The sequence below is a fragment of the Anoplopoma fimbria genome, chromosome 16 (assembly GCF_027596085.1).
Source record: "Anoplopoma fimbria isolate UVic2021 breed Golden Eagle Sablefish chromosome 16, Afim_UVic_2022, whole genome shotgun sequence".
In the NCBI taxonomy this organism is placed as follows: domain Eukaryota; kingdom Metazoa; phylum Chordata; class Actinopteri; order Perciformes; family Anoplopomatidae; genus Anoplopoma; species Anoplopoma fimbria.
Window position 1 is genome coordinate 11,908,398 of NC_072464.1, and position 27,408 is coordinate 11,935,805.

A 27,408-nucleotide genomic window follows, 5' to 3' on the forward strand; every position below is an offset into this window, starting at 1 on the left:
GAAACTCTTAAGGGACATCTACAAGGAGTTCTTTGTCACAACCTGCAGGATGTGGCTGGATATTGCTGTCCATTTTCTGTCAAAATGAACTGAATTTGTTTTTGTTTACCATTAAGGAAACTGTAAACTTTTGAGGATTATTTGTTCTCTATAATTAACTCCACAAACTTCACCTACAGTCCTAAAACATTTCACGTGTATCACAAACATTATATTTAATGTTTGACTTTGTTGTATCAGCTGTTTGTTTGTGTTTTTTTCTATTCTGTAATAGAAAAAAATGAACAATAAAATACTACAAAAAGTCAACAAGTACAAGATTTGCAATCTATCTGACAAGGTCTTAGTTTTATTAGCGTTCCGGATGCCATGTTTTCTTTTATAGGTTTTCAGTTTTCATAGTATCAGATAAAAACAGACACTCTTCACACATGGGAAAGTGAACAGTGAATGTGAAAAACAACATGCATATTCACATATGAGCTGGTAATCATTAGTCATTCAGTTGCTAAATATTATGTGCAAAAATAGATGAACCACCTGGACTTTGTCACTTCTCATTTTGAGGATTACTGATTACTCCTTTATTTTCTTAAATGTTAATATGATACTTGACCTTATTCGTGGACCAAAACGTGCTTTTCAAATACCTCTTGCCAAAATGTAATGACTAACTGCCAGCTCATTCTTCCTTCCGATTATTTTACGTTCAGACACATGTGTCCATCCCTCGCCCCTAGAGATCCAGGCAAGATGTCCTGTCTGTAAATCATCACAATGAAACACATGTCCACAGTGTAATTTGCCCTCCTGGGGCCATATTATTTCTTCTCATTTTCTTGAATCTGTTAAAAGACAGTATACATATCTTAAACCTCCCAATGTCAGGCTTGCAGATTTTGGCTTTTGTCAGCGGCCTGGCCGGGCTGGGTGCCACTATAGGGGCCACAGTGTCCAATGAATGGAGGGCCACGAGCCGGGCATCCTCAGTCATCACAGCGACCTGGGTGCTCCAGGGTCTGTGGAACAACTGTGCTGGAAATGCTATTGGAGCTCTGCACTGCAGACCACATCATACTATCCTGCAGCTGGAAGGTAAGCTATACTAGGGTCAGAGTTTCACAGCGACCACATAGCAATATATGTCTGTTCACACGGCTGCATAACGCATTTGTCCATGTTAGCGGTTGGAAACACATCTAGTGGGTGAACATAGCCTATGTACTGATATATGGCGAGGTATTGTACGTATACTGCAGAGCTGCTCTAAATGATGTGTTCCTAACTATGTAACCTAAATATTCTTCAACACAATATTCTTTTTCGAAACTCAAACTTGTTAAATTTGGTGCCTATTTTGTGAATATATTTCAGGTGCAGCAGATATTGAAAAAAAAAATTCTATAGTGCTGGTAGCCACTTTTCAATGGGTTTATTACATAAGGAAGTCTTTGGAAGTACTTTTGAAGGTTACTGGCAAAGTTATAAAAATGTTGTAAAAGACAACATTTTTGAGTGATTGTTTTGCAAAGAAATCTTTACTTAAGGTTTGTCATTAGGTATCTTTTGTAAAATATACAGTCTGGCATTTTTTTGTGTTTTGTCAATGAGAGAATGAGATAATCTTTGTTTCAACAATGATCCAGACTTTCATCTTGAGAATCAGATTTTGTCCTTTTTCATCTATTTTTCTTTAAATGAAAACTCTTTTGTTCAATTTTAACCTGTTTCTATAATAACATTTTATCCTTAGCTTTGACATGGTCATTGCTGATATAATGCAAATGACATGTTTACTTGACAGGTATTGTTTCACAATTATGGAAAAATGATTATTCACGCTAAAAAAAAAAAGTAATTACTAATTTCTTTAACAGATTATGGTCCATGTGTTAACAGTGACAAATGAGTAATCCTTTGTTGGAAATGTCAAACTGAGCGTGTCTGAGTCACAGCTCTGACAGAGAAAGTAAACAAAGACCTGTGGTTGGCAGTAATGGGCCGGTAAGGGAGAAAATAATAGTCAGACTTTATTAAATTCTAATCATGAAATGTTGTGAACCCCTTTCACCCATATTATATGTAGTATAGTTGTTTTCGTTACTAGATATCAAGGTAATTTTGCTCTTTGTTTGTAATTAAATATTTTTGGATATGCACAAATTTTGCAGTGTTCCTAAATTATTTTGACTTCTGTGAAACTGATTTTGTTTTGGTCAGGATACTTTGTTTGTAATTCTAATTTCGGCCACAAGAGGCTGAAGTGCACCACTACCTTATGCTCTAAATAGGACCAAAAGCATTCATGTATTCCCCAACAGCAGATTAGCGATTATTAAAATAAATTTCTAGCCAAAATAAAAACATGACAGTAATGTAAAATAGCTTTCTAACATACTATATATGTATCATGTGTTTCAAGTGCATGAAGAAATTAGAAGTCCCCAGGAAGAAAACATGAAGGATTTTATTGCAATTTACAGTAGAACATGGGGTTTTAGTGTACTTAAGCCTTGTGTGGCTGAAATGAGCATTACAACAATAAATGTTTTCACAGGTTACAAAAAAGTAACTTAGAAAAACTATCCTTGAAAATTTTATTCACCTGTTCTAGAGTTATAAACAAGAACGAGAAAACTATTTAGATTAGAGGTCAGCAGAGGTTTTTCCTCTCAGGGCTTCAGTATCAGAGTGAATGACATGCTGTTAATAAGTTATTCAAATCCTGCTATTTTAGGTCTTTGAGGAAGTTACAGCAGTCTTGTTGTGCATTAATCATAGGTGGCTGTGCAAGGTGAAAGGTAGAAGGTGACACATTCACTGTAGTGTGTCCCATCTCAAATGTCTGCTGTGGTTTCTCAAGACAGATTGAACTCACAAATAAGACGTGAGTTAAATAGAAATGTTTACAGGGAGTGGAAAAAATACACAACATACGAAATAATAACAATATTTGTGAAGCTTAATTTTATTGTTTTGTTGATGCCGTCAGAAAGGTGCAGGTTCACCTTTCACATTCTTTGTGGTGTGGACGGATAAAATAACAGCAAAAACCTTACAATTTACCACTGGCTCACACATTGTGATGCATTTTTTATTTAACCTACCCACAAGTAGGAATGACCACTGACAGCATTTAGTAAGGGTTTTACTAAAATAATTCCACTTTTAACAAAGTATTTTTCCATTATGGTATCATTACTTTAACTTATTAATCAAGTGGTTTGAGTGTTTTACTTCATGTTCATCACAATGCCCACTCACAATAATATGCGAACACACAAACAGAGAAATACATTTTAATTTGCAAGCCTACAGTTGCTTAGATTTTAAACGTCATAAGCGATGTCATCGTGACACTTTCTACATCCAGAACTTTCAGTCCCCATCATCAGTGACGTGCACTGGATGAGTGGGTGGAAGACGCCATGAAGACCATTGGCCACTTGTTGATGTTCAGGGCCAAACTCCTCCCTACATAATAACCCTCCACAACACATTAACTATCAATCGCAGCCTATCCATGGAACTTACTAGTGTAGCACAAAGCTACATTTTCAACAAGCCTCACTACCCAGGGAACCATTAATCAATTTCAGATCTCACCAACTTAATTGGACATCACACAGCAGGGTGGAGGAGTCCTCTCTGCAGAACAAGCAGCATGTTTCAGGAGATCTTGGCCTTTGCTCTAAGCACTTCGGGGTGGGTGCTGGTGTCTTCGACTTTGCCGACGGACTACTGGAAGGTATCTTCACTTGATGGAACAGTCATCACCACAGCTACCTACTGGTCCAATCTTTGGAAAGCCTGCGTCACTGATTCAACTGGAGTCTCCAACTGCAAAGACTTTGCCTCGCTGCTGGCACTGGAGGGTCAGCTCGTTGTTTCCTTCTCATTGGATTCTTGGTTTTTCTGCCTTTTTTGGTCAATCATGTTGAGTTTATTTCCTGTTTGTTTTTATGTTAAAGAACACATGTTAATGCCTGAAAGGGTTGCTGTAATTTTGCTGATTCAGTTCTCTGACTCAGTTTCAAAGTGCCTGTTGAGTGTTCAGCTCCTTCTCTGTCTAAGCTTTGGTATAAAATTCAAGTTGAAGCTCATTGCTACTCAGGACTAATAGATACTCTCTCTAATAGATACTGCCTAATGCAAGTTTTCAAGGAACAACTAATTTACCTTCAAATATGTCAATGTTTAGCCTTTATTCTAAGAGCTTGAAAGCTATGAAGGAGGTTTGCTATGAACCTCAGGTGTTTATTCCCACGGATGACCAGTTTAGGGGTTAACTTCCAAGGTAAGATTTGCCACTAAATCACATCTGACTGAGACGTTTCATACCCAGACAGTCACCACACTACTATGAAATGTCTGAAAACAATTAGTGTTACTCGGGACAAATTGTTTTACTTGCTTTGTGTGTGAAATGGTCAGAAGGTCACTAACCCATTGACCTTGTGGTGTGCAAATGTGAGAGTAGAGGGAATGCAAAACCACAGAATGGAGCCCGAGAAAGTAACACTCTTTTGATTGCTTAAAAGTTGACCTCTATTTTACATTTGCAGGCTACATTCAAGCATGCAGGGGATTGATGATTGCAGCCGTCTGTCTGGGGTTTTTTGGTTCTATATTTGCCCTTGTTGGAATGAAATGCACCAAAATTGGAGGGAGTGACAAAAACAAAGCTAGGATTGCCTGCTTTGCAGGTGTAAATTTCATTCTTAGTGGTAAGTACAGTGGAATTCTGTCTGCAATATCTGTAATTATCTGCGTAGACTGATTAGATTCCATATTTTCTTGTTCTTCTCAGGCCTTTGCTCACTTTCAGCATGCTCACTATATGCACACCGGATAACATCGGAGTTTTTTGACCCAATGTATATGGCACAGAAGTAAGAACTGTCTAATTTTTTCATGAACTGTCTCATTGTTTAACCTATTCAGAAAAATGATCATCATCAACAAGTATTGGTCTTTGTCTTTAGGTATGAACTGGGAGCTGCTCTCTTTATCGGCTGGTCAGGTTCTATACTCTGTATCCTCGGAGGCAGCATGCTCTGCTTCTCCATCTCAGGATCTTTTACCAAAAGGTGCTTTGAGTAACACATTCTACATTTACATTATACAGTATATACACGAATGAATCAATTCTGTTGAGTCATAATTTAATTCATGGTGAATGTGTGTTCTGTCTCTTTCCAGCCACAGTCAGGCAAACTATATCTACAACGGTGCGGCCTCACATTCTCATATCTCCTCATACCCGAGAGGACAGGCAACGTCTGTAAACCCGAGGCCGCCTCCAGACTACAGCAACTCCTCCAGGACACAGCACTTTGATAAGAATGTATATGTGTGAGGGATGTGAATGTAAAGCACTGAATATAGCACTGTATGCAACTTGGTGGTGTCTAATAGAGACACAATTTGTGGCTCTCCAGGAAATAAATTTAGAATATTTCTGAATTTAAACTTTTATGATGCAGTTTACTCTCTGATGATGGGAATTTTCTATTTTCTATACAGCAGACAGCTTCTGTATTTGGCAGTTGTACATATTAGTGTGCATTGGATTTAAGGATTATGTATGTATTATGATTAAATAGTAAAATCAAAAACATATGCATGGTCCAGAATGGGCCTCTCTAATAAAACATGTTTGCATAATTTTTTCTATTTCTATTTGATGTATGTGGCAATTAGGTGTGACATTTTCTTCAGTTGGTTTTATTTTTGATTGTAAGTAACCTGCACATGTTGTTAATCTGTAATCACAATATTTAAAACAGTGTCAAACACAGATTATCTTGTTTTCTATTATATAACCATCAACTATGATTTTGTAATAAGCAAACTTCAAGAGGGTCAGAAAAGGTCTGGATTTTATCATTGATTGAAATGTTCGGCTAATGATGAGAAGGCTATGTATGAGAATATGAGTAGAAATAAAATAGATAAAAGATAGAATTGAGTTTCAGCAATTACATTATTTCTGCAGAGGGCAGCAGTTTTGCACTTTGTGTTATGTTCTCTTAAGATTTGTGAGAGTCAAGCTTTTTATCCTAATGATGTGTTAGAAAAGAAAAATCTATCGTTTTAAGGTTGTTAGAAACGTGAGCTTTCCTAACCCAAAAATATAACAAACGGTGCAAAAAAATGCAGTTAAACCTAAAAAAAAGTAGCTTGAGCTGGAGGGAATTATCTCAAGTGGCTGGCACACTCCAAAACGTTTACAGTAAACATCTCCCACAATTGTACAGAGCCCTCATCAACACTAATGGAACACGACACAGACAAAATGTCCCCCTCTCCTGAAACAGGAAACGACTCATCATCCTGCTTACCAATGACCAGACGTTTGGTGTGTTTTGTGCTTCTACCAAACTGAGAGAACGCTACCTGGTTTAATTTAGTGATTTCAGAAATGAAGAAACGTCTGATCCAAGTACTTGGCTTCTTGATTTCATCACTGGGATGGCTGTTTGTGCTGTGCACCATGGCCATGGACTTTTGGAGGATCACCCAAATAGGAGGACAAGGAGGCTCTTTTATCATCAAAGTGGCCTGGTACTGGTCCAATTTATGGAAGGATTGTTTTACCGATTCCACAGCCGTCACCAACTGTAGAGACTTCCCTGTGCTCTGGAGTGTCACCCGTAAGTACGACACATGTCTATTCCTCGCTTAAGGTTTGGGGGTCAACACGATGAAATGAACATCTCAAAATGTTAATCTTTGTTTCAGTTTTGTGATAAAGCTGTATAATCAATATTATGGACATGTTTTAAGGCAAAACTTGACTAAAATCCCATTAAATGATTGAATTTATATGTTGTCCAATGAATGCTGTGCATTTAACAAACTTAATTTGTCCTGGTGAAACCTTTAAATATTGTGAGATTTAGAATGCATCTGATAAATACCGACATTGACAGAAAACCCCATGGTTGAAATTAATTCATTTTCATTTTACATTCACTTTTTAGGGAATTTAAGGGTCACTTCAATTCACATTTCAAAAGGAATAATTCTACTTTATACTCAATAAACTCAATACAAGGGCTAGGTACAATTTATGTGCATATTAAGGTTTTGCATTCTGAATGAAATGTAAAGTGTGAAGTCCTGCTGTTTAACAGGTGGAGCAAAGCATAGCAACGGATTAGTTCTCTCAGTGACATTTAGTGTATGCTAGAGCTTTAGCTGAGTGTACACAATACAATTAAAAGTAGTAAGTAAGTAAAATACAAATCATTGTAACAACTTAAAAACTTAACTGACTTGGTCATTTATGGTTAACTTTGAAGTGAAGGTGCAATGAATATTTTGTCATCCCTGCTTCAAAAGTGGCTGAAATTTTACTGAATCAGACCTGTGTTAAAGAAAATCTCAGCAAAAATGAGAAAACTATAATAGGTATAAGCAGTATTTTGTTAAGTTTAGCTTCATTTTATTTTAACAGTGTTTACATTATTGTGTCTAGTGAACAAAAGGAGCTTTGGCATTCTCTATTTCATACTCACATTAGCTACTTTTCTGACTTAGAGAAATGAAATGTGTTATTCTGTTACATTCTCTGCCTGAACTCTTTCTTTCTGCTTCTCACAGCTTTTGTCCAGGCAGTACGAGGATTGCTAATGTGCGGGTTAACTCTTGGTTTTTTTGGTGTCGTGCTTTGTTTTGTTGGGATGGAGTGCACTTATATTGGTGGAGCTGAGAAGACCAAGGACAAACTGCTTTTTGCAGGAGCAGTGTTTCACATTGCTGGCAGTGAGTACACAACAAACACAGATTTTTCTCTGTAAATGACAGAAATGTTTTGCCCTCATTATTCCTTGATTCCAACAAAACCTCTTTGTGCAGGTGTGTCAGATGTTTCTGCCTACTGCTTATACATCAACAGGGTTGCACGAACAACTTTTGCTGAGAGTGTAGGGCCAGGAGTCTTACGGTAAGTTTTTTTTCCACACTTATCACAATATCATTTAAATTTCCACAGTAAAATATATTACACAAAACCTGATATATTCAGTTTGTATAATGTATCATGATTGTTTGTCTTACATTTAATCAATTCCAGGTATGACCTAGGAACTCCCATATTTCTAGGATTGGTGGGATGTTTTTGCATCCTTTTAGGGGGTATGTTTTACGCTGTGACCGTCTACAGAGTAATATTCCCTGAGAGGTATACAAATTCGTCCATCTTCACCCTTTTTCCTGTAACTGCTGAGTTGTATGACATTATTAACTGTGGCAATGTTTTGTTCTTCCAGTAAAGTGGTATATGCCTATGGAGGAGGCACATACATGGCCCCTCGCTCCGGGGGAAGGACCCTGTACACCGGATACTACAGACCCTCCAGGCAGTATGGATCTTATGTGGGCTCAGACCCATCCAGAAGCTCCAAGATCTCCAAGCTCTCTCAGACAACACGCACGAAAACTTCAGAAAGAGATGCATTTGTGTAGTTGCTCTTTTTTCATGTATAGTTTCACGAAAAATCTGAATATTGCATACTGTATATATAATGAAAAACCCTCTGCTTTCTATTCAGAGCATCATGAACAATTGTCCTTTGTTGTTGTTGCTGTTGTTTTAATGATCGTGTCAAGTGTTGTTTTTTGAAAACCGCTCATACTCTGTATATATTACACTGTCTTGTGTTTACTCGTTGATGTTAACTTTAGCTCATTGTTAACCTTGTTGTGATTTAACCAAAGCATGCATTAATTAATATTGTCACTGGAATATCTATAAATTGATACAGTAAAAATGCTAATATGAATGGCAATGAGAAAGTGCATATTTAGTTTTTTGGGTTGGATGTGGAATTGCTGTTACACTGTTCTCTCAGCTGTTTAAAATGAAAACCAACTACAACAACAAGTCGTTGTTTCTTTTTTTGTTTGTTTTTTTACAACGGTATCTTCTTTTCAAAAAAGAAGGAAAAAAATTGGGGGGGAAAAAATGTAAAAGAAAAATATCAAAAATTGTCTAATCAACCAAAAATGTCATGCCCCCCCTGCAGTACCCCCTGTTGAAGACCTCTGACATGGAGCATGTATCACTTAAAGTTTAAGTGATATATGCTCCATGTCAACCTCTTCACTTGTCCTGTTTATCTTTCAGTCTTATACAAACGTAGAATGGAACATTGGTACAGTTCTGTAAAAGGCCATATTATACAAACTGACTCCTGTGATTTCTGCTGATGCATAAAATCAGTAGCTGCAAACGATTGTGCAGACTAATTATGTACGTAATTCTTAGAACCCGTGTATCTAAAAAAGATTAAGGAGTATTTGAACACTAACTGGACATGTCGTTGAACTCAACAACAGTGCTAATTAATTGGTTGATGCAATTTGTTTGTTTTAAGTCTGTTACTTGTCTCTTTTATGTGAAAATGTTATGCTATTTTAAACTTTTTGCTGTTTTTCGTTTTTTTAAGTCTGTTATTTGTGCTTTTATGTGTGAAGCTTTAATGCTGCCGTCTTGGCCAGGACTCCCATGAAAATGGATTTTTAATGTCAATCGGAATATCCTGGATAAATAAAGGTTGAATAATTTTTTTTAATAATAATGGCTAATTGTGTTCCTTGGGATCTTTCTCCCATGATTGGATTTTTGTATCACTGAGCTGCATACTGCATTTCTGCCAATACATGACAATACCAACTTGTCTCAGTAGACAGGACAAAATCTGGGTAGATAAGGTCTGCATCACATGGTCATCAAGCTTTAAAATTAGGAGTTGTAACAAATATTTCAAATTAAACCATGCCTTCATTGTATGATTTAGTTTTGACATTGTTTTGGAAAGCACTGACAATCGATGTCATCCTACCAATAAAGTTGTTGTTAATGTTATTCTGGCAAATGCAACAAATGCATTACGAAATTGGGATGTGTTGATGTTCACAACCCAAGTTCAGCCTCGTGTGTGTGTAAAATGTATTTTGTAAACAACACAACCTTAATGTTTATTTTTTACTGAGCCTGGTTTGAATGGAAAGAATAACAGGAACACCTCACACTTAACTGTTGGCTCACACTATGACCATGCAACCATAAAATACTGTATGCATTCTATGTTAGTTTAATTTGAGTTTTGAACTTCATGCACACAGTTTATATATGCCCAATCAAAAACAGAACACACACACAATCCCCCTCCCCCACAAGCATACACGCACGCACACGCACACACACACACACACACACACACACACACACACACACACACACACACACACACACACACACACACACACACACACACACACACACAGAGTAACACATTCATATAACAAGCTTCGAGTTGTTTTTATTTTAAACACAGTAATTCACAGTGACGTGTACTGAATAAGAGAATAGAAGACGTCATAAAGACCATTGGCCACTTGTTGATGTTCAGGGCCAAACTCCTCCCGACAGAATATAACAGTCTGCAACACATTATCTATCAATCGCAGCCTATCCATGGAATTTACTAGTGTATCGCAAAGCTACATTTTCAACAAGCCTCACTACCCAGGGAACTATTAATCAATTTCAGATCTCACCAACTTAATTGGACATCACACAGCAGTGGAGGAGTCCTCTCTGCAAAATGATCCGAATGTTTCTAGAGATCTTGGCCTTTATTATTACCACTTCAGGGTGGGTGCTGGTGTGTTCTACCTTGCCGACGGACTACTGGAAGATATATACACTTGATGGAGCAGTAGCCGCCACAGTAACCAACTATGCCAATCTGTGGAAGATCTGTGTCACTGATTTAACTGGAGTCTCCGACTGCAAAGACTTTCCCTCGATGTTGGCACTGGAGGGTCAGCTCGTTGTTCCCTTTTTATTGCATGCATGTTTTTTGACTAAGCCTATTTCTTGATATTTTTAATGGATTTGGTCAATCATGTTAAATACATTTTCTGTTAGTTTTTTTAGCTAAATAGCACGTGAAAAAGCTTTAAGGCTTGTTGTAGTTTTTCTTTTAGCCTACTTGTCCATATTAAAACTAGTGCTAATTCATATTCACTTTCAAAGTGCCTCATAAGCGTTCAACCTCAGCTCCTTCTCTGTCTTAATTGTGCAATAAAATTCAAGTTGAAGCTCATTGCTATTCAGGACTAATAGATACTCTAAGGCTTAAGGCAAGTTTTCAAGAAACAACTCATTTACCTCGAAATATGTCAATGTTTAGCCTTTATTCTAAGAGCTTGAAAGCTATGAAGGAGGTTTGCTATGAACTTAGGTGTTTATTCCCACGGATGACTAGTTTAGGGGTTAACTTCCAAGGTAAGATTTGCCACTAAATCACACACAGAAAGGAGCCCGAGAAAGTAACGCTCTTTTGATTGCTTAAAAGTTGACCTCTATTTTACATTTGCAGGCTACATTCAAGCATGCAGGGGATTGATGATTGCAGCCGTCTGTCTGGGGTTTTTTGGTTCTATATTTGCCCTTGTTGGAATGAAATGCACCAAAATTGGAGGGAGTGACAAAAACAAAGCTAGGATTGCCTGCTTTGCAGGTGTAAATTTCATTCTTAGTGGTAAGTACAGTGGAATTCTGTCTGCAATATCTGTAATTATCTGCGTGGACTGATTAGATTCCATATTTATTGTTCTTCTCAGGCCTTTGCTCACTTTCAGCATGCTCACTATATGCACACCGGATAACATCAGAGTTTTTTGACCCAATGTTTATGTAACAGAAGTAAGAACTGTCTCATTGTTTTATAACCTATTCAGAAAAATGATCATCATCAACAAGTATTGGTCTTTTTCTTTAGATATGAACTGGGAGCTGCTCTTTTTATCGGCTGGTCAGGTTCTTTCCTCTGTATCCTCGGAGGCAGCATGCTCTGCTTCTCCATCGTGGGTTGTTCTACCAAAAGATATGTTTAGGTTACATATACTATGTTTATATTTTAGAGAAGATACATTTATGAATCAATTTTATTGAACAATGTGGATGTTTGAATTATGAAGACAAATATGTGTTCTGTCTCTTTCCAGCCACAGACAGGCAAACTATATCTACAACGGTGCGGCCTCACATTCTCATATCTCCTCATACCCGAGAGGACAGGCAACGTCTGTAAACCCGAGGCCGCCTCCAGACTACAGCAACTCCTCCAGGACACAGCACTTTGATAAGAATGTATATGTGTGAGGGATGTGAATTTAAAGCACTGAATATAGCACTGTATGCAACTTGGTGGTGTGTTATAGCAGCACAATTTGTTGATATTAATCTGTGGTCATCAGGAAATAAGTTTAGAAAATTTATGAAGCTTTTATGATGCAGTTTACCCTCTGATGTTGGGGAATTTCTATTTTCTATACAGCAGACAGCTTCTGTATTTGGCAGTTGCCCATATATTACTGTGATTTGAATTTTAGGATTATGTATTATAATCAAACAGCAAAATAAATCAAAAACATTTGGTCCAGAATTGGCCAGTCTTATCAAATCGTATCATCATTTTCTATTTTTGTATGTATATGGCAAACTATGCATCATTTTTTATTTCATATGTTGATTGCATGTTTAACTGAAACTAACCTTTACATGTTTGTAAATAAGTGAACGTATATATATATATATATTTTTTTTAAATTATATTTCAATGTGTATATTTGTTTCTATGTTATATGTGTAAAAGTGTGGACATAATTAACAAGTTTCTTATAATGGTAAATCTTTATAACTTTGTCTTACACAGACAGTATAACTCATTTTAAATAAAACACAACCATTTGGTTGGTCCGACCTTAATCTGGTATATGAACAGCAACATTATTAGATTACTAGAATATATATTTATATATAAACACATACACATATAGGAGCTGCCTCAATTAACCAAACACTGATGATCACCCTCCACTTACTCAAACCATATACGTCATCTGACAGACAATAACATTAAACAGTGTAAAAATATACAAAGTAACTCATTATAATGGTGCTTATAAATCCTAAATAACCTTCATGTAATCTCAGATCTCTCAAAAGTAAAAAATAAATTTAAAAAAATCAAACAATAGCAAAGAACAAGTGAATTTCAGAGAAAATATACCTATACATCTTACAGTGTCATCAAAGGATAAAAAAAAACTGCTTCTATTGATGGCAGTGAATGCAAAACATGTTTCTTTAAATGACAAAAATGTTTTGTCTTCTTTATTTCTTGATATCAACATAACCAAAATAATTTACAGTCGGTCCAAAGTATGATTTCTATTTGATCTAATTCCAGGAATGACCTACAATAGGACTTCTATGACTAGCGGGCTTTTTTTCATCCCTCTAGGGTCTGTATTTTATGCTTAATATTTCTCAGTACAAACCTTTTACACAAATGTAAGTGTATTTTGCTTCTGTCAACATCATAAATGTGTAACAAACTGGTGTCATCATTTTATAAATCTTAACATTCAAGGATTTCATAAAAAAAAACTTTCATGTGTTTGCCTTTGCCTTGTTGGCATGTTCAGACTTTAACACAGAATCTATAGTAAGAGCTGAATGTTACATGAACTGACTGAACCCATGCTGGTAGGCGAGTGTGTATTATACCAACAACAAACAGATTAACAAAGTGACCATCACAAAAACAGTGGAAGCACAGTTCAAGTCAAAACATGTGATGATGTACACAAACCAAGTTTTGCCTCTTGTGTTTCCTGCGGGGCCTCACAGTTTGTGATCAGGAGCTGTTGGATTTGACTTTTCTCTGTATAGAGGCTCAACTTCACAGCAAGCATGAGTTACAGGACTGTGGTGATGTACATGGAGATCGGCTGCTTTGTTGTCTGTGTATCAGGATGGATCCTGGTGTGTTCCACAATGCCCACAGAGATCTGGACATGGTCTGAGGTAGACAGCATAGTGTTGACCACCTCAAACTACTTCTCCAACCTGTGGAAGGATTGTATATCTGATTCAACTGGAGTATCTGACTGCAAGGGGATTCCATCAATGCTTGCTCTGAATTGTAAGTAAATTTGATAAAGCACAAGACATGATAAAAAAAACCAAAAAAAAACCATCGTCTTTTTTACTGCACCTTTTAATGTGTGCTGCGTATTATTACTTTGCTGTTCTTGGACAGGGGACATTCACATGTGCCGAGCTCTCATCATCATCTCTATTATCCTGGGTTTCTTTGGATCAGTTCTGGTTTTAGTGGGAATGAAGTGCACTAAGGTTGGTGGAACAGAGATTGTTAATGCAAGAGTAACCTTTGCTGGCGGCATGAACTACCTTATCGGAGGTAAGACATTACACAGACTTATTTGAAAGAAGTCACATAGCACAACACTATGAGACTCCTCTAAATATCAAAATGTTCTTATTCTTTTAGGGTTGTGTTCTACGATTGCTTTCTCATATTATGGAAATAAAATTAGATCAGAATTTCAAAACCCTAACTACAGAGCTCAAAAGTACGTACAATTATATCATGCTTCAACATTTACCAGACGACTCTCTGAAGGAAGAATTGTAAATTAATTTATTGTTCTTGTATTTATCGCCAGATTTGAAATAGGCGTTGGTGTTTTCATCGGCTGGGGAGGCTCCACCTTACTTGTTGTTGGAGGCCTTATTTACAGTATCTTTGCAGGGACAGAAGGGTGCCAGTCAAGGTAAATGCTGCCACTGTCACAAATCATTTTTTCCCCCAGCATTTCTATTATCTACAGAAAAATAACTGCCTATTTCTTGAATCTGAACCTCACAGCTCAAAAAGATACCCGGACTACCAGTTCCCTGATGCCTACACGGTTGTTCCGACAAGAAAAAGCATTGTTTCTTCAGCTCGCACAATGACTAGTGCGAGCAGAAAATCAGAGACATCCAGTGGCAGCAGAGGCAGCAGCATCTCTGGAATCACCGCTACTACCAAGACGACAGCTACAAATGCATATGTGTGACCCCTTTTCAAAGGTGGACAATATTCTATGTTTCTGTCCTTGTCCATGAAATATATGTGTGGATTTATTTGTATGATCATTTTATATTCCAAAATCAACATTTGAGCTTTAATATAAGATTTAGAAAGGGTACTTGCAATTTTCCTGTTTACTTATTTCACCTTAAATATTTTACTCAATTTTAAATTACTTTATTCTTCTACTTCACTACATTTTTTACCTTTTACTTTGCCACATTTATCTGTCACTTGAAATGACTTTCGATTTTTTTTTTTATACAATACACATGATCTGTTTATTTATGTGCATGGTTATAGTTTAAAGTATATGAAGCAATTAAAATTAGCTCCACTTTTACTAACTACAACATTATAATTATGCATCCATAATAATGAATCTGTACTTAATAATAATCTTGATGGATTGATTTGAATAATTTTTCCTTTGATATTTTAAGTACATGTTTCAGTACTTTTACTTAAAAGGCCTGTGTGCAGGATTTGGCGGCATCTAGTGGTGAGAATGCAGATTGCAACACATCTTTAACTTTTCCCTTGTACTAAGTGTTTAGGAGAACTTTACGGCAGTCAACACAAAAAAAATGGCCCTCTCTAGAGCTAGCGTTTGTCCTTCTTGGGCTACTGTAGAAACATGGAGGTGCAGAACTCTGTGACGATGACCCACTCCGTTTATAGATATTAACAGCTCATTCTAAGGTAACAAAAACACAATGAATCTTATTTTCAGGTGAAAACACACAAGGGAAAACATATTGCTATAATATTCCATTCTTGAAAATAGACCCCTAAATAGTACACTCTGGCCCTTTGAGTAAAATTTTGAATGTAGGATTTGTACTTGTAATATGTATGTATATATAATACTATATAATATGTATATAATAATGAATGTGTTTACATAGGGAAATTGCTACTTTTACTAAATCATCTGAATATTTCCACCATTGCTGAATGTCTGCTCCCTAATTTACCACTCTCATGAGAACCACATGTCCCAGTATATATATGTTTATATATATATATATGTATATATATTTACCACCAACTCAGTTGTGTAGCATTAATAAATTATTTTAAATTATAAAATAGTTTTGATTCACAAGTTGCGATTAACTGCGTGTACATTTTATAATCACTGGCCTCGTCTTCAAAGCAGTGTGAGCATGATGATAGAGAAACGTGCCTATCTGTCTGTATCACTCCCCACCCCACGTGCTCTATATGAATGTGTATGTGTTCACACGCTCAGCTTAGAGGATGTGTCTTCCCGTGTGGACAGTCATATTCAGTGTCTGATAAAAATGAGCAAGATAATTGATGACAAAGCACACTAACAACTTGCATTGATTTCACGGACTGAGGACCTCCTCAGTGAAGGTGACCATTGAAAAATAATAAATAGTTTCTTATGATTACTGATTGCAAAAGTTCTGATCAATGAATAGGCATGGTTTTAAAATATATTAATAGCAATTTACAGACACTCAAAAAACACTAGCCTAGCCTAATTCTCCTATGTAATAATGATCTGAAGTTTACAATAGAGTAGGCAATAAAATATGGAATAAATAATTTAGCATATAATCTGGAATAGTGGCACTAGCATGCCAGAGGCCATTCAATTTAAGGTTTATTCGTATTAGTCTGTTTCTGCACTGTACTTTTGCTCTGGTTTATGCTCTTAGATGCTTGTTTAAGAAAGGAGATGCACTTATGACTTCTGGTGACTAGTAGTTCTCTTGAATACCTATGTTGAATACACTTCCTGTAAGTCGCTTTGGATAAAAGCATCTGCTAAATGACTGTAATGTAATGTTTACTTAATAGGTTTACGGACAATCTTTTCTTCCCAAGGATAACCCTAGCTCACTTTTGTTCTTGCAAACACTATCTCCCACAGGCCCTCATAAATGAACATATTGGTGTACGTGGTTGCTTTGTGGGGACCAGCACTTTGGTCCCCACAAAGCTGTGGGGTTCCCCAAAAAGTAAAAAAAAAAACAAAGAAAAACACACACACACACACACACACACACACACACACACACACACACACACACACACACACACACACACACACACACACACACACACACACACACACACACACACACACACTGTCAGTGATGACAAGATGACATGTGCTGCCGTGGCTCCTCTCTGTTGAGCCAACAGATGTGGGCGGGGCTTTCAAAACATTCCAGCCAATCACAGCCGCACACGCCCGGCCGCTCCAGTACTCTGGGCCGCTGTGACCGGGAGAAGAGAAGCGACGCTGAATAAATAGACGTCAACACATGGGACTGTTGAGAATCAAGCGAAACATTAGTGAACAAAAAAAAAATTACACCAGCTGGAGTGTGTGAGACATAACGAGATTGGACCTGTCTGATGCGAGTCTAACCATGGTTTCCATTGAACATGTCGCTCACAAGATACTGACTTACGTCCCATATGTTCTTGTTTTGATTGACATGAGATACGAAGGTAAGGAAGCTGAACTTTCTACACTTGGCACGTCACGTTAGCGCGAGCTGGTTAACGTCACCATTAACTAGCATCACACGGTGACACGTGGTTAATGTCAGTGGTGACTGTAGGCTAACCCTAAGCTAGCTAAGCACCTATGTTTACTTAGCTATCGTCTGACAGCTAGCGGTAGCTAACCTGTGCATGACAAAGTGGTCTCTGTCTTGTTGTGTTTATGACTTGATTCATGCTCCTGTCATGGGCCGGGGTTACACCTCAACTGGTAACAATAGTAATTGCTGCAATGTATATGACATGTGGTTTGAAGATCTCCAGCTACATGTTTGTGAATGTGTGACGACAGAGGCAGTTTAACAGCTGCTGTGAAGTGGACACAACACACGCATAGGGAAACCAGTAGGTTTGAAAACCAGTTGGGGTGTAACACTGGCACCAGTTAATGAATGGGAGTACAGTACCAGTCAAAAGTTTGGACACACCTTCTCATTCAACTACTTTGAATAATCTAAAATGTAAAACATGTTCTGGTTTGTTGAGCATTTGTTTGTTTACCACATAATTCCATATGTGTTCCTTCATAGTTTGGATGTCTTCAATATTAATCTACAATGTAGAAACAAATGCCATTGAATGAGAAGGTGTGTCCAAACTTTTGACTGGTACTGTATGTCAGATCTAAAATCTTGTTTTCAGACAAATATTTCAGTTTTGTGCTTACATGTTTCATATTCTAGATTTAGTGTTTAAATTACCACAGTTTATGTTGGGCAAAGTCTTTTTTTAGATAAACAGTACAGACTACACAGAGAATATGAGGAATAAGGGGGTTTAATAATCTATCCATCTGCATGGGTAACAAGAAAACACAGGCTCAGGTGAGTATTTACAGTACCAGTCAAAAGTTTCTTCAACTACTTTGAAGAATCTAAAATATAAAACATATTCTGGTTTGTTGAGCATTTGTTTGTTTACCACATAATTCCATATGTGTTCCTTCATAGTTTGGATGTCTTCAATATTAATCTACAATGTAGAAAAAAATTTAAATAAAGAAAAACCATTGAATGAGAAGGTGTGTCCAAACTTTTGACTGGTACTGTACATAAAGAGTGGATGACTGTAATGTCATTTTGCATCTATTCTGTGGTAATTTGTTAAGTTTAACGTTGTCTTTTTTCAGGAGTGAAATGTAGCAGAGATGGGAGTGTGGACAATCATATGGAGATGGGGAAGAAACTGCTCGCTGCTGGCCAGCTAGCCGATGCCCTCTCTCATTTCCATGCTGCTGTTGGTAAGTGCTGCATTCAGAGTAAAAAAATGCAGTTCGTTTTTACTCATGGAAATTAAATTCAAAACTTGTATAGTCATGTTTACTTTGTCATTTTGTCAGATGGAGATCCCAAGCACTACATGGCCTACTACAGGAGAGCTACAGTGTTTCTAGCAATGGGGAAGTCAAAGTCTGCACTGCCAGATTTGAGCAGAGTTATCGAACTCAAACCAGACTTCACATCTGTGAGTTTTTGATTTTACATCAGTTGGTGTGAAATCATTTTATTTTCTCATAGTTGCACACGGGTTTATGTCATACTGCAGACTTACAGAACTATGTGAGAAACTCACCTAAACAAATAATTGGAAGAAACTTGTATATTTGTATATACGATAAATGTGCAAATGTCTAAATCAGCCCCATGCAAATCTGTTCTGGAAAACCGGTCAGTTATGTCAGCTGTTCTGATAGGTCTGTGGAATATTTGTAATCTAGTGCAAAACAAGTCTTATCTCCCTATCTTAACAGGCACGCCTTCAGAGAGGAAACCTCCTCCTGAAGCAGGGGGCACTAGATGAAGCAGAGAGTGACTTTAAGAAGGTGGTAAGTATTGAAATATCCAGTTTAAACTGTAGAGCAACAACACTAAGAAGTCACTATTTTGTAAGATAAGCAGAGATCACCAGGAGGTGTCAGTGTTGATCTGTAGCCTGGTGGTACAGTGAATCTAAGCTCAAGCATTAAAGCTATAAAACTGTAAACTGTACATTTATATTGTGAGGTTGATAACCTGAGAGGTTTTGTTATTTATAAGGTGAAGGGAATTGACAAAATGCTTTGAAACCAAGAAAAATGGAAGTTTAAAAATAGATGCACATACAAATGGCCACAAAAGACCTTACAAAAACTCTGGATCCATTAGATTTGTGAAAGATATAGATAATGATGACATTTGCAGTGAACTCTCATTTTGGCCTTCAGGGATCATTTTAAGGTGCTGGTTAAAGATTGAGAATTGAGCTTGCTAATACATTTCCATTAGAATTGCTATTTTACTGAGAGGTTCCACAACACTCCCAGAGGACATACATGGCTGTGTTATATCTGCTATTAATTCTTCGATTCCATTTAAGCTGCTCAATTCTCAGGGGAGGCAATCATGCTGTCAGAAATGAGGTTGCTCTTTGATATGGGGATTGCATGTGAATGTCCGTGTCACTTTGTGCCAAGGTTACGTGGCGGCCCTGCAGCCTCATAAACCTGAAAACTGCAAAGAAACCCAGTCAACGTTTGAATAGCTTTATTGTATGTAGGTTGACGTTCAGTGGTTACTCTTTAGTTCCTGTTTATGTGAGCACAATGTGCTACAGGCTGCTAAACTGTATGATTTGTATAAAATCATACAGTTTAGCAGCCAAATAAAAGTTCAAAAGTTACTTTCTGGGAGTGTCTATGGAAAAGAGAGTATATAATTGCAAAAAAGTGTGAGCTTATACAGTTTTAGTTGGGCAACATTTTGAGGGTTTAATGTTAAAGTATCTGGCCAGAGGTGGGTGCTGTCTTGCTGCTCTAGCAGTCCACAACGTTGCCCTAGCTTAATGCTTCACATTTATGGGTTAATCTTTGTCCTAAGCTGAGCTTGCAGGAAACAGTGAGATTGCTCTTGTGAATATGATGACCTCTATGAGGAGGATGATTATAATGTAATGGGTTTAGAGGATGGTAAGCATTGCTCTTCAGAAATATATAAGAGCTCATTTTCGGATTGTGTTGGAATTAATACAATTCTCTTCACACTGCTTTAATCATGACCAAAAGCATACAATGTAATGTCTTACTTTACAATGTTCCAGCTGAAATCCAACCCTAGCGACAAAGAGGAGAGGGAAGCCCAGAGTCAGCTGATAAAGGCGGATGAAATTCAGCGACTGGTGGCTCAGGCGCGCAGCAGCTTCAACAGCCAGGATTATGTGACAGCTGCTGCCCAGCTTGACACTATCATTGAGGTAAGAATTCTACCTTGTCAGCATTGGGCAATTTTCCTGCAAGCATGTTAATCACTGCAGAGTTGACGGAGCATTTGTATAATAACTAGTAAGAGATCTTTTCTGCCCGTTACAGACTTGCGTTTGGGATGTGGCCTCTCGTGAGATGCGAGCAGAGTGTTTTATTCTAATGGGAGAGATGGGGAAAGCCATCAGTGACCTCAAAGCTGCATCCAAGTTAAAGAATGACAATACCCAGGCTTTCTACAAACTCAGCAACATCTACTATAATCTTGGAGACCATGAGATGTCCCTCAAGTAAGACTCACTTGCAGATTGCTTTCTTAAAGGCTCCCACACTGGCTAACAAAGCCAAACATGACCATAGTCAAAATACTGCATTTAAAGTGGCAAGAAATAAAGGCTGAAAAAATAAATAATCTGGAAGACACATGCTAAACACAAATAAACTACATTAGCACATCAGGATCAAATCAACCTGCTACATGAATCTTTCAATAATTATTCCAGCATATTTGCACTCGGTACCATTGCACTACTTAATTATTGTTTACAATTTACAGAAACAGCCAAGCTTATAGACAATGTATGTTTTGTATCCTTGTTGTATAGTTTGTATGTCCTTGTTATTAGTTGTATTTCTATTTCTATTTGTTAAAGTCCTGGTATGTGCACTCATTCCTATCCATTAAAGCTGATTCTGATTGAGGAGCAATGATCAAGTAGACCCTCAGCAACACTTATTTATACTCTTCGACATATAATGGGATATTTTTTAACAGTTTAAATTATAGCTTAAAAAGTGACAACATAGTTGAAATCTGTTTTGTTATTTTAAAGTGTTCTTGTTATTTTCGTCCACACATTAGAAGTTTGCAATATAGAAGGTACGTAAGGTAATATGTAAAATTGTCCTGTTCTGACCTTCCTCCTCATCTCGTCTGATCTGCAGTGAGGTTCGTGAGTGCCTGAAGCTTGATCCTGATCACAAACAGTGTTACAGCCACTACAAGCAGGTCAAGAAGCTCAACAAACAGATCCGGTCTGCAGAGGAACTCATCCAAGAGCAGAGGTATGTGTGCGTTAGTGTGTTTTAAGGCAATTGCATCAGCTACAGAATGACTCCTTTCTCTCCTTCAAGCACACCGACTTTCTGATCTCTTAAACTGGCACTCAAAACCCATCTCAACTCTGGATCGGCTTGATATACATTAGATATCATACTTGCAAGACTAAACAAAGCAAATAACAGAGGGGCATGATGTTTGAGGGTGCAATGATACATATTGCATTCGTCCTAGTGGTGAAATTATTTTTGGGGTGGTGACAAAAAAAATAGTTTGGAGCCTTATAGACAAGCTGCTATAATCAAACAGCTCTATGGATCAACAATGATCGGCAATTAGTATCGGTGGTAAAAAAAAATGTGATCAGGGATCTCTAAAAGTTATATTTGCTCCCTTTTTTTTTTTTTTTTTTTTTTCCTTTTGTTCTAATTCGACCAGAACTGTGAGTTTTATAATCCGTTGCACCACAAATTTTGACCGTATTGACAGTGTCCCAGCGTTATTCAAACTCCCACCTGCTTTCTGCTTTAGGTACGAAGACGCAGTGAGCAAATATGAGGCAGTGATGAAGACCGAGCCCAATGTGCACCAGTTCTCTCTCCTGGCAAAGGAGCGCATGTGCCATGCATTAGCTCAGGTAAGGCTCCTTACTGCTACCATGGGATGCAATAACTCACTCTTTAACCTAACAATACATCTAATTAACTAACCCTGACTTACTAACTTTTCTTGTGTGCGATGAGCAGGGCCAGCAGGCTAGCAGAGCTGTGTCAGTGTGTGGCGAAGTCCTCCAGTCTGATCCGGAGAACGTTAATGTGCTGAAGGACAGAGCTGAGGCCTATGTCCTAGAGGAACAGTATGAGGAAGGTAAGCCTTTCAGAAGTAGCTGTGAGTTGTTAGGATCTATTTATTTTTCAATGTCATGGAGTCAGTCTGTTATATTTCAAACACTCGGAAATCTGGATCCCTGTAATGCTTTCGAGTGAGTCTACCAACCTATACTTGGAAGTTTTTCATTTCAGTTGAGAAAGTCTATTTTAATTAGGTGTACCAAATCAACTGGAGAGTGTATGTTGTAATAATTCTAACTCTATTGTACGGTACACTGGTGTCATGGCAGAAGTCTAACACAGGGGGTCCTTGTAACATAAAAAAAATGATCAGTGAAATTAAGTTAAAAATATCAATGACATCATATTCGCGTCTAACCATTTGATTATTTTTATTTGTTGTAATGTTTGTGTGTACTGGAAAGTAATGTAATTTTAAAGTTAACATTTAATGTAAATGCTCTCAGGCAGCATACAGTCAGAAAAGTGATGGATGCTCACATCCAATTAAATTTCGTCTCATTTAACACAATGTTTCTCTTCATCAGCAAATCCATTTTCTAATTTAAATAAGCAAAAATAGAATAAATTTAGATAAATACAGCAGTGTCCACATCTAATTTTGTTAAAGCATAACTACTTTATCTAAAGCATAACCACTATATCTAAAGCATAACTACTTTATCTAAAGCATAACTACTATATCTAAAGCATAACTACTTTATCTAAAGCATAACCACTATATCTAAAGCATAACTACTTTATCTAAAGCATAACTACTATATCTAAAGCATAACTACTTTATCTAAAGCATAACTACTATATCTAAAGCATAACTACTATATCTAAAGCATAACTACTTTATCTAAAGCATAACTACTATATCTAAAGCATAACTACTATATCTAAAGCATAACTACTATATCTAAAGCATAACTACTATATCTAAAGCATAACTACTATATCTAAAGCATAACTACTATATCTAAAGCATAACTACTATATCTAAAGCATAACTACTTTATCTAAAGCATAACTACTATATCTAAAGCATAACTACTATATCTAAAGCATAACTACTATATCTAAAGCATAACTACTTTATCTAAAGCATAAAAAAGACAAACGTCATTTGTTAGAACAATTATTCCATACGACGATTTTTACACATCTAATTGAATGAGGGGCCATCAGGCTTTAAAAGAAAGAAAGTAAGTATAAGATTGGTATTGATATTGGTAGAGACTCAATGTTGTAGACACAAAGTGACACGGATAGACATAGACAATGCAAAGCCAGGCCTGGCAAGTCTATTCATTGTCTATCTTCACAATTTTCATGAAACCTTGAACTGTTTCCAGTGCATCAGACTCCAACACCCCTATTGATTTTTATGTAAATTATATAATCGGCAAACTGCCTCAACTTCATCCATAATGTTCCAGTGAACTGCATGGTGCATTACCCAAAAATATGGTTGCTTTTATTTCAAATAAGAGGATCAAACAAGCCTCTGACATGTCATATAAAAAGAAAATGACACAGACCTCCAATTAAACCCATAATTGTCATCTCAATCACTCCAGAAAAGTCAGCAGGGGAGTAATAAAATACTGAGGCTGTATAAGTTGTCATTAACATGGCATGAACACATCAGCAGGTGGGAATGCCATACCTTATATTGCCTTTTAAGAACTCACAGGCGTTAAATTCGCCTCAGTATGCCTCGCAGGGTAAACAAGCCTCAAAGCTCCCAAACTCGTGCACACAAACAGCCTGGAGCTGCTGCAGCATGATGTTAAGTTGATCTTGAATAGAATGGCTTCTTTTATAGCGCAACATCAATCATGTTCAGGGATGGGATAACTAAGGACACTAGCAAAATTAATTGAATCTTGGTCATCATTTTTGAAATAGTGATGCCGATTTTTAAAACCACTGAATAATGATTCTGGCATCAATAATGTTTTTTTTAAATGTCCGAATCATTTTCAATCAGGCCTTCTTGTGTACATGTTTTTTGAATCATGATTGTTGACTTTGTTAAAAATGACATCCCTATCCTCACTACAGATGATCACAGCTTTAAAAGAGCAATTCAGAGCATTGATATGGCAGCAAACAACTATTTGCGATGTAAAGAAATACTGCAGTAACGTCTACCTGAGCAGAGAATGAGTCGCTTTCTCTTCTATGTGTTGTTTTCCAAGCTTCTGCTTGCTTGAAAGGAGAGGCGCTTTGCTTTTAGTGCACGTGAGCCCCACTGACTTACTCCCGGCCGTTGCTCTGCTCTGCTCTGCTCTCGTATGGCCGTTACACCCTTCCTCTGGTTCCCCCTCAGGTTAACACTGTTAGCTCTGTCGGCATGTTTGTTATTGAGTTATTGTCAGCTGATGCATGTACATTCTCGTGTGTCTTTTGTGTGGTTTATCATCTATTTGGAGGCTCAGACACATGATATTACCATGTGCCTTGCTCAAAGACATCTTATCAGTGGGGGAATGCTTTCCACTACAAGATCTTAATGTCCCGTGTTTCCCTCCACTGTCTTTTTAAATACTGTACTTCCATTCCCATTAGCTGCTTTGGATGAGTAAGCAATACTTATGCTGTCCTCCATTTTAAAAAAAAAATGTTCCCAGCCATTAAGGACTATGAGACTGCGGCGAAACACAGTGAGAACGACCGCCAGATAAAAGAAGGCCTGGAGAGAGCTCAGCGACTCCTCAAACAGTCTCTGAAGAGGGATTATTATAAGATCCTGGGAGTGAAAAGGTGAGCACTGGTAACTGGAATTTGGATGATTATGTACTTCCATTTTGTAGGAGTATTACAGACGGGGAATTTTATAGCGGAAGGTCAGATTAATTGGGGTACTTTAAAAAGAAAGAAAAAAATTCAAATGGGTTGCTTTACAAGACTGCATTTTGTTTTTGTTTTGAGACTGTTTAACAACCACTGCTCTACAAAAGAGCCTTGTTGCTCTGAAAACCACATCATGTATCCCCTTTTGAACATGTTTGTGTTGAAAAGCACTCTGGACCATTCAATATGGATTAGGTTTTAAGGCAATGAATGCATTCTTGGTAATGAAACGTAATGATTTATGACATGACAGCCAATGTGTTAACCCTGCCCACTTATGTTGAAGAGAAGCAATTTTATCTTTTAGAAATGTGCTGATAGTGCTTTGCCCTTTGTCACAGAACTGCCCAGAAGAAGGAGATCATCAAAGCCTACAGGAAGCTGGCACAACAGTGGCATCCGGACAACTTCCAGGATCCAGTGGAAAAGAAGAAGGCTGAGAAGAAGTTCATAGACATCGTTCAGGCTAAAGAGGTTCTCACTGATCCAGGTAAAAAGTTTTGTGGTCTGCAGAGTCGGTGGAAATTGTTACTTTCAGTCTCCTAGAAAATGCCAGGCCTCTTGAGGGGCTGCTGCGAACAGCTCATTAACTGCACTAGTGTCACATATTTACCCCAATTCATTTTCTGTGGCACATGAGGTAATGAAAAAGCGCTTGTCCCGTAACCACAAGGTTGGTGGTTCAAACCCCTCTACCGGGAGTCCTGCGCTGCCAGGTGTCCTTGAGCAAGACACCTAACCCCAAGTTGCTCCCCCGGCGTTCATTGCAGCCCACTGCTCCTCCGGGATGGGTTAAATGCAGAGAAATAATTTCCCCATTGTCGGACTAATAAAGGATTGATTATTATTATTATTATTTCATTTCATAATTGGACTAAGTGCTTCATCAGTAAAAACTTGCAGTAACTCTACTAAAATCAGGCCAAACAGAAGAATGCTTACAATTGACACTTTTTTAGAATTCTGGTAAATCTGTTAAGGAGCCCAGGTGAATTAAGTAAAACCTTAAGATCACAAGTACACAATATGTCCTGTAGGTTAACCCTTGTATACTTCCACAAAAGTTTTCATTTTAAGCATTTTCTGTTCTCAAACTGCATCACCCACTAACAACCTACAACCTGATAGCGCAAACTAACTTTTTATTTAATATTTTTTCTTTATTACTGAAATGTGAAGCATTTACATTTTAACATTTTTGAAAGAAAATGGCAATAATTAAAAATAATATTGTTTGGAGGCATATATTTCTAATTAAACAGTTACATATGTGTTGTTCTGTACTGACATGTTCTAATTTTTTTTTAATTTCTTTTTTTAGAGATGAGAAACAAGTTTGACCAAGGGGAGGATCCCATGGATCCGGAGAGCCAGCAGGGACGTCAGCATCATCAGCACTTCCATCAGGGCTTTCAGGGTTACAATCCATTTGGCTCTGGACCCTTCAACTTTAAATTCAACTTCAACTGAGGAAGCTCATATCCAGCACTGCTGGAGCGGATTGTGTATTTTCCTCCCTATTTAAAAGGGAGATCGCTGGCATGAGGACTGTCAGGAATGTTATAAGTCTCACAAAGATGTGGAGCTAATTGTGACTTTAATTCAGTGACCTTAATTAAATATGCATATTTGTTGTTGAATAATACAACTTTGAATTCCGTTTGGGGAAGGTCTGTTGCTATGCTAACAAATATCTGCCGTGTGGGAAGCAGCTTTTATCCGTTATGTGTGAGTAGTAAATTCTGAAACTTGCATCCTTTCCAAGTATTGTACACTCTACAATTCACATCCATTCGTAAGATTCCATTTGTACATAAGTACAGTACTATTTTTATATGAATGGAGTTTATTGAAATGTAAATAAAGACCTATTTATGTACCTTTTTTAATTAAACTGAGGGGAAGGAG

At 37.4% G+C, this 27,408-nt stretch overlaps 5 protein-coding genes across 6 annotated transcripts; all 5 read left to right on the top strand.

The window, feature by feature from the left end:
* Positions 1–780: 780 nt before the first annotated feature.
* Positions 781–5,636, top strand: LOC129104168 (claudin-10-like). 2 transcript variants are annotated; one of them, XM_054614715.1, is made up of 5 exons: positions 781–1,095; positions 4,566–4,727; positions 4,811–4,892; positions 4,986–5,090; positions 5,203–5,636. In XM_054614715.1, exons 1-5 carry the CDS (start codon positions 882–884, stop codon positions 5,357–5,359), a joined length of 720 nt encoding a protein of 239 aa, XP_054470690.1. In that variant the 5' UTR covers positions 781–881; the 3' UTR covers positions 5,360–5,636. The 2 variants fall into 2 exon arrangements, with proteins under 2 accessions (XP_054470690.1, XP_054470691.1); XM_054614716.1 differs by lacking the exon at positions 781–1,095 and adding an exon at positions 3,377–3,875.
* A 788-nt stretch (positions 5,637–6,424) lies between these two features.
* Positions 6,425–8,472, top strand: LOC129104167 (claudin-10). The gene is made up of 5 exons (XM_054614714.1): positions 6,425–6,656; positions 7,609–7,770; positions 7,864–7,951; positions 8,081–8,188; positions 8,277–8,472. The coding sequence occupies exons 1-5, from the start codon at positions 6,425–6,427 to the stop codon at positions 8,470–8,472; spliced, it is 786 nt and encodes a 261-aa protein (XP_054470689.1).
* A 2,144-nt stretch (positions 8,473–10,616) lies between these two features.
* Positions 10,617–12,240, top strand: LOC129104169 (claudin-10-like). The gene is given in 5 exon segments (XM_054614717.1): positions 10,617–10,836; positions 11,397–11,558; positions 11,641–11,722; positions 11,799–11,901; positions 12,023–12,240. Coding segments are annotated over 5 exon segments (726 nt in total). The 3' UTR covers positions 12,182–12,240.
* A 1,507-nt stretch (positions 12,241–13,747) lies between these two features.
* cldn10c (claudin 10c) lies at positions 13,748–14,949 on the top strand. Its single transcript, XM_054615784.1, has 5 exons — positions 13,748–14,009; positions 14,127–14,288; positions 14,379–14,460; positions 14,554–14,661; positions 14,757–14,949. Exons 1-5 carry the CDS (start codon positions 13,778–13,780, stop codon positions 14,947–14,949), a joined length of 777 nt encoding a protein of 258 aa, XP_054471759.1. The 5' UTR covers positions 13,748–13,777.
* A 2,266-nt stretch (positions 14,950–17,215) lies between these two features.
* dnajc3a (DnaJ (Hsp40) homolog, subfamily C, member 3a) lies at positions 17,216–27,394 on the top strand. The gene is made up of 12 exons (XM_054614744.1): positions 17,216–17,456; positions 18,640–18,750; positions 18,850–18,974; positions 19,261–19,335; positions 20,586–20,738; positions 20,854–21,035; positions 21,691–21,810; positions 22,337–22,442; positions 22,552–22,672; positions 25,278–25,410; positions 25,842–25,990; positions 26,822–27,394. Exons 1-12 carry the CDS (start codon positions 17,375–17,377, stop codon positions 26,968–26,970), a joined length of 1,506 nt encoding a protein of 501 aa, XP_054470719.1. The 5' UTR covers positions 17,216–17,374; the 3' UTR covers positions 26,971–27,394.
* The last annotated feature ends 14 nt before the right edge of the window (positions 27,395–27,408 follow it).

What these genes read in the sequence shown, in the direction of transcription:
- LOC129104168 (XM_054614715.1), top strand. Translation starts at nt 882, where the DNA reads ATGTCAGGCTTGCAGATTTTGGCTTTTGTCAGCGGCCTGGCCGGGCTG. An exon ending in TACTATCCTGCAGCTGGAAG is followed by an intron (nt 1,096 to 4,565) that starts GTAAGCTATACT and finishes TTACATTTGCAG; the next exon opens with GCTACATTCAAGCATGCAGG. An exon ending in TGTAAATTTCATTCTTAGTG is followed by an intron (nt 4,728 to 4,810) that starts GTAAGTACAGTG and finishes TGTTCTTCTCAG; the next exon opens with GCCTTTGCTCACTTTCAGCA.
- LOC129104167 (XM_054614714.1), top strand. Translation starts at nt 6,425, where the DNA reads ATGAAGAAACGTCTGATCCAAGTACTTGGCTTCTTGATTTCATCACTG. An exon ending in AGTGTTTCACATTGCTGGCA is followed by an intron (nt 7,771 to 7,863) that starts GTGAGTACACAA and finishes CTCTTTGTGCAG; the next exon opens with GTGTGTCAGATGTTTCTGCC. An exon ending in AGAGTAATATTCCCTGAGAG is followed by an intron (nt 8,189 to 8,276) that starts GTATACAAATTC and finishes TTGTTCTTCCAG; the next exon opens with TAAAGTGGTATATGCCTATG.
- cldn10c (XM_054615784.1), top strand. Translation starts at nt 13,778, where the DNA reads ATGAGTTACAGGACTGTGGTGATGTACATGGAGATCGGCTGCTTTGTT. An exon ending in CATGAACTACCTTATCGGAG is followed by an intron (nt 14,289 to 14,378) that starts GTAAGACATTAC and finishes TTATTCTTTTAG; the next exon opens with GGTTGTGTTCTACGATTGCT. An exon ending in CCTAACTACAGAGCTCAAAA is followed by an intron (nt 14,461 to 14,553) that starts GTACGTACAATT and finishes ATTTATCGCCAG; the next exon opens with ATTTGAAATAGGCGTTGGTG.
- dnajc3a (XM_054614744.1), top strand. Translation starts at nt 17,375, where the DNA reads ATGGTTTCCATTGAACATGTCGCTCACAAGATACTGACTTACGTCCCA. An exon ending in GACCATGAGATGTCCCTCAA is followed by an intron (nt 21,036 to 21,690) that starts GTAAGACTCACT and finishes TCTGATCTGCAG; the next exon opens with TGAGGTTCGTGAGTGCCTGA. An exon ending in TGTGCCATGCATTAGCTCAG is followed by an intron (nt 22,443 to 22,551) that starts GTAAGGCTCCTT and finishes TGCGATGAGCAG; the next exon opens with GGCCAGCAGGCTAGCAGAGC.